At 46.3% G+C, this 10,809-nt stretch overlaps 1 protein-coding gene across 1 annotated transcript in view; it reads right to left on the bottom strand.

Moving 5' to 3' along the window:
* The window catches only part of LOC130377244 (retinal-specific phospholipid-transporting ATPase ABCA4-like), a 125,181-nt gene extending 116,396 nt beyond the window's left edge, over window positions 1-8,785 (bottom strand). The window contains exons 1-6 of the mRNA XM_056584280.1: window positions 8,726-8,785; window positions 8,196-8,289; window positions 7,958-8,099; window positions 7,180-7,319; window positions 4,172-4,299; window positions 1,130-1,327 (exon numbers count right to left, since the gene is read on the bottom strand). Coding sequence (XP_056440255.1) covers window positions 1,130-1,327; window positions 4,172-4,299; window positions 7,180-7,319; window positions 7,958-8,099; window positions 8,196-8,289; window positions 8,726-8,785 — 762 coding nt within the window. The remainder of the gene's footprint in view (window positions 1-1,129; window positions 1,328-4,171; window positions 4,300-7,179; window positions 7,320-7,957; window positions 8,100-8,195; window positions 8,290-8,725) is intronic.
* Window positions 8,786-10,809: the final 2,024 nt, after the last annotated feature.

The raw sequence follows: 10,809 nt of genomic DNA, 5'->3' as shown, positions 1-10,809 counted from the left end.
CATTATGTCATTTTACAAACTGGTTGTCGGTAGCAACACTGTTTGCTCCTCTTGGTAAAATAACTTGACGTCGAAGATGTTGTCAAAGAGAACCAAACAGAAGTCTTTGAGATTGCCACTTTGAAACAAAACTGTGAATTGAAAAATACCCTACAAATTTAATTTCAACTTGGATTAAATTTATGGCCATGATTTTTACTGCATCGTTAATCTCACTGCCAACAGCGTGGAGATGGAACTGTCAAATGTCAAACCGAAGAATAGGAGCTTTGGGATACTCATGAATTCAAACTCATGAATGCGAACAGAACGTTGTCAGACAGCTATAGCCACGTTTACGTTTGTTTTAAGTGATCATGACCAGATGATGTCCCTCGAGCGTGTTTGGAACTGTTGTTGCGGTTTGCTATCAGTGTTTGGTTACTCTAGAAGGAAGAAAAAGACAAAGAGCTATTCACCCTCCTGCGGCCTATTTTAAAGTAAACAAGAGTCAGTTTCTGGTTCAATAAGGCCAACAGGCAACTATCGTTGCCTAAATCTCTTGCACAAATTTATCTTGGCGCCAGTTTTTTTATATTTCTTATTCCTTTAGATAATTATATTTGCTAGAATGTTGAAACATTGATGCTTTGTTAATTTGCTACGAGGCAAGTTAAAAAAAAAACTGCCTTCTTTTTGCAGCAACGCATGCACCTATAGCAGCAGGCAGGGTTGGGCAGTGGCTGTGGGAAGTGTCTGACTGAGCAAAATGGCCTGCAAGGATCTCGTTGGGACTTATTCATAGAGGGAGGAAGGCAGGGTGGGACGCATATGTATGATTGATTGCTTTTGTAATTTTTTGTAAAAAAAAAATTGTAAAAATTGCAAAACCTGATAAACAAATAAAATAAAATGTAATATTCAAAGGTGAATAGAAAGGCTTTTCTCAGATGAGATGTTTATGCTATTCTTCCGAACGAGCAAAGGGTGCAAGATAAAATTAGTAAAATCAATTATTGCCCAGCCAAGGCCTGACTCCCCTAGCACTGATTGGTCCGTCCACTTTTTGGGTTTGGATGGAAGTTATTTCGGCTTACTTTCCACCAAAATGTTGACACCTCAAAGCAAAAGATACAAAGAACCAACTGACCAGCCGAAAGAGTTTGAAGAAGTCAACGTTGGCGTAGAGGCGGTCCTCGATTGTCTGCAGCCGCTGGGGCGTCAGGATGCACATGGCGTTGCGGACGGCGTGGAGGCCGAGGCGGCTTGGGAACGCCAGGAAGCGCTCCAGCAGACTCAGGCTACAGGCGATGTCCTTCAGGTGCAGGTCAGGCACGCCGCCGGCAAACTGGAGACGGGAGGAGAGTTGGAGGAGGACTGCAGGAGAGTCCACTGAGGCGGTCAAACCTGACCTCCAACTAGAGGCTGTCTGGAGCCTCGACAGACCTCGGTCCAAACCGACACAACATGACTACAGTGGAACTCTGTCATCATCGTGATCATCTGTCAACGTCCATGTTCATGGCGACACAGCATGACATCTTTCGTACTCAGTCAGTTTCTAACTCAGTCAGTGGGGGAAATGATGTGGTTGGAGATCGGAGGTTTTTTCTGTATGAGAGAATGTCCTTTATCAATTCACTCCGGCTACCGGTCACACACATTCTCTGCTCCTCCTCGCCCGTCGTTCTCCACAAACGGTTTGCTACAAAGATAAATGGTCAAACATTGTACACAAACACACACCACAGCGTGTGTCTCCATTAGACTGAGTACACACACTATCCATGTGTGTAAGTGTGTGTGTGTGTACTTGGTTGCAGGCAAGTGTGAGGTTGCTTGTGTCTGTGTGTACTTGGTTGCATGCATGTGTGTTTGTGTGTGTATTTGTGTACTTGGTTGCATGCAAGTGAGTGTGTGGTGTGTATGCGTGCGTACAAGCACGTCTGTGTGTGTGATTGTGTGTGTGTGTGTGTGTGTGTGAACACTATGTCTCTCAAGGCGGGTGTACATGTAGATGCATGTGGTCATCCCCTGTACTAGTGACCAGTGTGCTGCCTGGTACTGGGCCAGCCTCCCCATACCGTTGTGAGGACCTCCACATGGGAGTGTCTGCTGAATGTGGGACCAGCTGTACCCTCCGCTGGCTCGGCCCGGCTCCTCTGATTGGTATCCAGGGACTTAGAGCCCGGCCAGCGCCGTCCCGAGTGGCATGCAGTGCTCGGATGAATCAGCCAGCACCGAGAGAGCTAGCCCGGCTCAGTGTGAGGGTGACCCGGCTATTCTGCCTGCCCCTGCTTTCCATATGAAAGCTGCGATGAGGGGACACTGGGACACTGATGTCATCGGACTGGGCTGTCCTTTCTGGGAGTCTCATTTTTTTTGTGTGGGTCTGAGAGCTCACAGGTTGGCACTTTCCCTTTCATTTCCTGAGTCAAAACGGCTGCCCGGAATCAAAAGGGGGTCTGGACTGGAGGCGGTCGCTTTGTTACTGGATACTGGGGAGAAAATGCCCCGTACAAAAAGAGTTTGAGAAATGAGAAATCTGTCTGCTAAGGTCACAGGGAACTGTGAATGTTTGTGTGTGGGTGTGTGTGTGTGTGCTTGTGTGTGTGTGCGTATCATTGTGCATCAGCGTCTTTCAACTCACAGTCATGTGGACTGTTTGTGTGTGTACTCGTGTGTGCGCACACGTGAGTGTCAGCATCTTTTTATCCACCATGGTGTATATTGTAAGCGTGTGTACTGTGTGTGTGTGTGTGTGTGTGTGTGTGTGTGTGTGTGTGTGTGTGTGTGTGTGTGTGTGTGTGTGTGTGTGTGTGTGTGTGTGTGTGTGTGTGTGTGTGTTTACTGTGTGTGTATTGTGTGTGTGTGTGTGTGTGTGTGTGTGTGTGTGTGTGTGTGTGTGTGTGTGTGTGTGTGTGTGTGTATGTGTGTGTGTGTGTGTGTGTGCAATGTGTGTGTGTGTGTGTGTGTGTGTGTGTGTGTGTGTGTGTGTGTGTGTGTGTGTGTGTGTGTGTGTGTGCGCGTCTATGTTTTCATGTGTTTGTTTGTGTACTGTGTGTGTGTGTGTGTGTATGTATGTGTGTGTGTGTGTGTGTGTGTGTGTGTGTGTGTGTGTGTGTGTGTGTGTGTGTGTGTGTGTGTGTGTGTGTGTGTGTGTGTGTGTGTGTGTGTGTGTGTGTGTGTGTGTGTGTACGTGTGTGTGTGTGTGTGTGTGTGTGTGTGTGTGTGTGTGTGTGTGTGTGTGTGTGTGTGTGTGTGTGTGTGTGTGTGTGTGTGTGTGTGTGTGTGTGTGTGTGTGTATTTTCATGTGTGTGTGAGTGAGAATGCCTGTCAGTCTGAGGGTAGATTTGGGTCAGCTCTCTATCAGGGCCAACCACAGTGCAGCCAGCATTATACCAACACCACACCACTCCAGCCATGCCACCCGTCATAGTGGACAACAAGCCATTGTGCATTAGACACAACAACAACCACAACATCAACACAGACATAGAGGCCCCCAGTGAGCCATTGGTTATATTTATAGTGATGAAATGCAAATGTTATCATGTATGGGATGCACCATTTTGTAGTTTGTGGTATTAAATAATATCCAGAATTAATACTTAAAGATCCCATATCATGCTTTTTTAGGGTTAATTATTGCATTTGGGGGTACTACTAGAATAGGGTAACATGCCTGTATGTTGAAAATACAACTTATTATTGACACACTTTTCATATCCGCAAAACCAATATCAGCATCTTTCAAAAATGTTCTGTTTTGTATCATGTGTCGCTTTAAGGCCTGTCTGCTGTGATTGATCAGCATGCCTACTCTGTAGCGATTGGTCGAACGCTTTACCCGTGTGTCGGCAAATTTACAACCCCGAGAAGTTGTAAACATGCGGGTAGCCGGGAGGTGCGACTTCTGCACTTCGGCACTGAAGTGCAGATGTCGCACTGCAGTCTGACGTCAAACTGTTGCAGAAGTAAAGTTTGTGCGCAGACAAGCTGTTTCACACTCTTAATGAGGGGCGTTCTCGGTGGGCAAGAAAACTCCTCCTGGCTCAGACTTATGTTTTTCTGGTTTAACAGACATTAAACATGTATACGTATGTCATACAACAGTCTAAAGCAAAGGGAAAAGTGAAAAATCATGATATCGCCCCTTTAAAGTTATGCTAAGCATAGCAGATGAGGTCACCTGCTCAGGTCGGATCTGGGCGTTGACCAGATTGTAGACCACCGATTGAGTGAGAGGTACGTCCCTCAGGAGGAAGGAGGTGAGCACTTCGTCGTCCTGCAGGATGTCCTCCACCTTCACACCACGGCCTGGCAGAGAGAACAGAACATCAGGAGGAGGAGAGACCAGCAGGAGGAAGAGGAGGAGGATGAGGGGATCAACAGGAGGAACGTGAGGAGGATGAGAGACCAACAGGAGGAAGAGGAGGAGGAAGAGAGACCAACAGGAGGAAGAGGAGGAGGAAGAGAGACCAACAGGAGGGAGAGGAGGAGGCAGAGAGACCAACAGGAGGAACGTGAGGAGGAAGAGAGACCAACAGGAGGAAGAGGAGGAGGAAGAGAGACCAACAGGAGGAAGAAGGGGAGGAAGAGATACCAACAGGAGTAACGTGAGGAGGAGGCAGAAAGACCAATTGAGAAGGACACTTTTGGATGAATCATAATTTTCTTTTTTGTCTTTTTTCCAAAGCAGAGAATGTCGGGGCCCTGATCAGAGCACTACAAGGCCACGGGCAACATCAACCACTCAAAGAGGACACCATTTCCCAGGAATCAGCCCATGAAAATGGCACGCCCACAACCACGGTAGTCATTACTCATCTGCCAACACTGGCCTGTGTCCAATTAGTCTACAACAAAAACCTGTTGTCCTCGTCTGATTCCTCTGATTTCTCACTGTCTCCAGAGGCAGGACATCAATGTTGTGGTAGGAGGATCTGCCTGGGGATGTTGTATATTTGGCATAACTGTGCAGGCGTGATTCATTTCAGTCTGAGAAATAAAATAAACATGTCAAAAGGGGCGGAAGTGTGCATAATTGATGCATACCTAGAAGACATGTACTAACAAACACATTGAGATACATGAGGAATGTGACTGAAAGGACAAACTGTGGTTTTAAGAGCGTGCGTACTTGGCATTGGGTTAACCGTGTTGAAACCGGGGTGAAACCAAGGTGATACCGGGGTGATACCTGGGTTACACAGAGGTGATACCTGTGTGATACCGGGGTAATACCTGGGTGATAACTGGGTGATAACTGGGTGATTACTGGGTGATTACTGGGTATAATGTCAAAATTGTAAATGTATTTCCAATTTTTCTCATGTCCTGTCTCAGTGTGGCTGTGGACCCAGATCTCTACTGGCCCTTCTCTGTCCCCCGGCAGCAGCGCTTCCTACAGACTGGCTTTAAGTAACCCATCACTGGCTAGAATGTATTATTCCTCAAAAGACTTCCATCATGGAAATTATACTTTTCATTTCCCAGCAAGCCACTTTTTCCATCTCCTGAAAAAAATGTAAATGTTGACTCTAGGATTATATATTAGCAGGGGAGTGGATGGATCCCAGGAGGAAAGACATGTTTACAAGTTCTTCCAGTATGATTCCGTTATCCACATTTCTTCTCCCAAGTTTTCTTACTTGAGCTTACAGGTGAAATCAGTACAAGTCCAAAAATAATCTTCATAAACAGACAAATGACAGCTCACTCCCTCTGAAGTTTGTGTGTGTGTGTGTGTGTGTGTGTGTGTGTGTGTGTGTGTGTGTGTGTGTGTGTGTGTGTGTGTGTGTGTGTGTGTGTGTGTGTGTGTGTGTGTGTTTGTGTGTGTGTGTGTGTGTGTGTGTGTGTGTGTGTTTGTGTGTGTGTGTGTGTGTGTGTGTGTGTGTGTGTGTGTGTGTGTGTACGTGTGTATCCAATGCTGGCTTCAAGATGCATGAGAACCAACCGCATGTCTCCACCAGCACTGAGACAATAGACCTCCAAGGACCTGTTTCATATGTTCTGCATGCCTTGCCAGTGACTCATGGATAAAAGTGGCTGTCGTAGCCATTAGCCATCGGTTTCATTTCATAGTGTCTGTGTGCCCCTTTATCAAGATATATTGTTGTGAAATGGAAGATACATTTTCAGTAGTTCAGAGTGACAGTACAGGATAGGTCACAGGTAACCTGTTGTGACACGTAGCCTTGGTGGACATGACGTTGTCAGTGGTTACACGATGAGACACAGGAAGTTGCGACAAGAGTTTACGGGCTGCAGACGGGGGGAGGGAGGGGGAGCTACAAGACTACGGACATGTGCTCAGGAGGAAAAGTAAGCAGCTTACATTCTTTCCTCCCATAAGAGCTAAACTGGTGATGTAATCCAGTCCTGCTTCTCTCCTTAAGGTGACTAACAGGTGAAGACGTGGGTGTGGCAGAGGGGTATCATGGGGTTCATAGGGTGACATCTTCCCCTCTGGGTGAAACCAAGCCTCCTCAAGGCTGATTAAGTCTCTTATCAAAGCATGTTGAACAGGGGTCCAGGCGGATGGGAATAACCCTTTGAATGACTGCATTCTGTTCTGTTACTTTGAAATCATAACTCTTATTTAAAACATAAGCACTAGATGATGGAGGGGTAAAACCTGTACCTTTACTTCAAAGCACATAATTAAGTAAATATATTTGTACATTATAAAATATATTTACAACGTAGGTCAACGTAGACCAGCCTACGTTGACCTACGTTGACCAGCTCCTGCTTTACATGAATCTTAGAAGTTTTAGCCCCTTCTTCTTCCTGGGACCATGTAAGTCTCTACCCCCCCCCCCCCCCCCCGATCTCAAGCTGAACGCCCATGTCCGACATCCTGAAACATTGAGGTCATAGCTGTGCAGGGGGGCCGCTGGTTGAAGCAGCAGGGAGAGACCACTGACCTGCCACCCGTTCAGGGTGGGTGCCCAGGGAGAGACCAGTGACCTGCCACCCGTTCAGGGTGGGTGCCCAGGGAGAGACCAGTCCACTGACCTGCCACCCGTTCAGGGTGGGTGCCCAGGGAGAGACCACTGACCTGCCACCCGTTCAGGGTGGGTGCCCAGGGAGAGACCACTGACCTGCCACCCGTTCAGGGTGGGTGCCCAGGGAGAGACCAGTCCACTGACCTGCCACCCGTTCAGGGTGGGTGCCCAGGGAGAGACCACTGACCTGCCATCTGCTCAGGGTGGGTGCGCAGGGTGTCCATGAAGGTGCTCATGGCTGTCAGTTCTCTCCAGAGACGGCCCAGCTGAAGGAACTCCGGCTGGCTGAACAAAATGTCCTGGGCATCCGAGTAGAACCTGGCCAATCTGGTGGGGGGAGGACAGGGAAGAACAGATTCACATCGACTGAACTCAGAGCCACACAGGCATGCCTGAACGGACCTGCTAATGCAGCGGCGCAGTAAACTTCAAATGGACATTCTCCCAGAGCCTTTCACCTACTAAAAGCCATCCGTATACTAAATAATAGCTCTTAAATCGTACCTTCAGGACAGCAAGGGAAATAATCATCTAGCTGTGTCCAGAGCAACATGGATAATACGCCTCACATGAAACACCTAGACTCCCACTTATACATGGTCAGCACATGTGTGTAAACACACCTCGAGTGCATTGTAAAACCCATCCCTCCTCATGTAATGAACCATTTATTGGTGTGTAGCTTAGTTCTTAACGCAAGATTCAAACGAAAGTCAGGCCCTTGAATACATTCACGATCCAACAAATGCACAGACACACAGACCCTAAACACGCTCACGCATCCACATCTGAAAGTGAAGCCCTCGAGCCCCCCCCCCCAGCACCGCTGAATGAGACCCATGCTCTGTCTGAGTCGCCATGACGCCACACTGCTCCCTAACCGGCCTCAGTCTGAATGGGACGCCGTGCTGCCTTTGGGGTGGAGGGCTCCAGGGGGGGGGCTGAGGGGGTCGGGCGAGGCTCACATGGAGTTGTTGTAGTTGGACACCAGCCCCGGGGCTTCACCGCGGGTGGGGTACTGGAAGCAGGGGTTGTTGGCGTTGCAGAAGATCCCCAGGATCCACGGTAGGACCCCAGCGGAGGGCATGGCCTTGTTGGGGAAGTGGCCTGGAACCAGCGGCACCATGGGAGGAAGGGAGAGGCGTTAAGGCGTGAAGGCCCTAGTGTGGAGACACACACCATGAGGACGGGCATGCTGCCTACATTCGTGTTGGCGGTACGGGGGATGGGCGCCCCTCAACCACACCAGTCCTATGAACAGCGTCACAGGCCACATGATCTCCATGAAGAAGCGCCCCTGGAGGAGAACCACACAGCATGTCTCAGTGTTGAACGAATGCTTTCCTTTACCGCTGTCTACAAGCCGTGTTTGAGAACATGGCCTACATCAGTTGGCCTACATTCAACCCATTGCCGTGGGAGATTACCGTTTATCTACAGAACATTTAGAGTAATGTCAGTAAAATTCTGATTTAGATCTTCTGTGTGTACATTTGAAATAATAGGATTTCTGACGCTAGTGCATTCATAATAATAAGTCCTAAAATGAGAGTATATTATAAGGCGTCTCCTTTTTGTCATTTTGAATGCATCTGGAGCTAAGCATGCAGGCCCTACCCAACCTATGATTGATCGGATTGCTAAGTACAATTCACCACAGCGTCAAATCACTTTTCAAACAGCATTATCAGTGGCTTTGTTCTAGTCACTATTCAAGACAAGGAAAAGATCACCTTCTGTCTCTTGCGAATGGTCCAGTTCTTCCACAGGAGGAGCTTCACCTGGTACCCCATGCCTCGTCCCTCTCACCCCCCAAGAGGGATCACCACCGCACCAAAGACCTACATCCAACCCCCCTGTAGCGTTCATAGGCTCTGTGAATAACTCTTTGTCTAGGGCAGTCAACATTGTTGAGTGAAATAACTTTGGTAACCAAATCCTGCTCCAACATGGCGGCTGCTCATCTATGATGGTTTGGCGGTGACTGTGATTCTTAACATGGCCAATCATGTCATTAGCCTATTAAAATAAGGAAGTGAAAGTATATACCTTTCACCTGAAAACAGTGACACTAGGCTAGGTTTACAAGAGGCGTGTCTGACACCAGGTGTTGCTGAAGCATGTTGTTATACAATGAACGAATATGAAATGTGAATGTCGATCACTGTCTTGTGGCTGGTATACACGCTCAACACACTTCACCTGGTATAACTTTAGACCACAGATGTACATTATAAAAATACATTGCGATATATGATCTACTGATCATATATCGTATCGTACAATATACTATCAAACACATCATCTTTGCTAAATATGAGTGTCCTGGGACATTATCCATGACTGTGTCTCATGTCGCCAACCACACAATCCCGTCACATTGCGTAAAAGAAGACATTGATCATCTGCACACGGATCGATATGAAGATCTTACCTCAGAGGAACTCAGTCATCGCTGCTGTAATGGTCCATAACATACATCACTGCCTGTAGTGTCACAGGCTCCCTTAGCTCGTCTGCCCAGACCGTGTGAATAGTTAAGCAGATTGGTTTAATCTTTCTCTAAATCCACCAACCTGTTGCTTTGAATGGAGCATACCAGCTGTAGAAGCCGCAGGTTATGGATCACTGCTAAACATTAGTAAACTAAATATATCATATAAGTTATATATCTTTGTTATAAGATATTGAGGGCGAAAAAAATTAACAATTGCCACTGTTTGAGGTTGACACATTTTTTAATAACTTACAAAAAGGCGTTTGCTTTTATGTACCTAATTTGCATTTCAAACAAAACGTAATTAAACATTGTGTCAACCGAGCAGATTTCCATGAAAAACAGATACCATTTGACATGACACATACATCTCTATATAGTGACCACCTGGTGAGATTATGGATATTGATACAATTCAAATGGTCTTGGGGAGAAACCACTTTGGCTTTTGACACATTAAAAAGAGATATGTTCTCATATTTAAACGAGCAAAAAAATCTTATCATGAAACGGATCTCCATTTCTAAAAGCTATTTTTCATTTTATGGTCAACTATATATAAAATAAAGTGACACACACCTCTCCAACTTGTGGCATGTCACCCTTGTGAATGTCACTCGGGACAACGTACTGTAACATCAACAGATTAAATTGCTTCATACACAAGTTCTCACTGAAATGATTGGATAAAAAGTAGCTTAGTATAAACATTTGTTTTGCCCTAAGTAGAATTGTTTTTTGTTTAAAAGATAGCGGATCATCAGCCAAGCGAAGTGCACCCAACCTGTTCTTGAATGCAGTGGCTAATATCGTTGTAACAGTTGAAGTCATACTTTTTTGGTATACATGAACAATTCACACATAATGACCAATGAAGAATACAAAAAATATTTAAGTCAAATGTAATTGCACTTCTTTAAAAAACAATGAGGGTTATAAATATTGTCTGGCTATGGGCCAGCGAGTAGTAAGCATAGTGACGGGTCAATCAAATGTCTGTTTGACAGTGAGCTGAAGCAAATGTTTAATAAGTGCATTCTGTTTTGCCTTTCGGGAAGTGGTATGACTATATATATATATATATATATATATATATATATATATATATATATAATAACTAAACAAATGTTTCCACACACATTTTTCTTCTCAGTCTTCAGTCCTTTTGTCTTCCTCTTATACAATATATGGCACAGAATACCCCCCCTGGGAGGAGCCAGCCGCTAAAGCCCTACCGGGTCCGATCCAATGGGTACTGTGACGCCAAGAGAGGGGCCAGACGGCCGCTGGGTGAACCAGGCCCGTGGAGCCCCCCAGGCC

The sequence above is a fragment of the Gadus chalcogrammus genome, chromosome 23 (assembly GCF_026213295.1).
Source record: "Gadus chalcogrammus isolate NIFS_2021 chromosome 23, NIFS_Gcha_1.0, whole genome shotgun sequence".
Lineage (NCBI taxonomy): Eukaryota > Metazoa > Chordata > Actinopteri > Gadiformes > Gadidae > Gadus > Gadus chalcogrammus.
The sequence above is the reverse complement of the archived record's forward strand: the minus strand, read 5'-3'. Positions and strand labels throughout refer to the sequence as shown.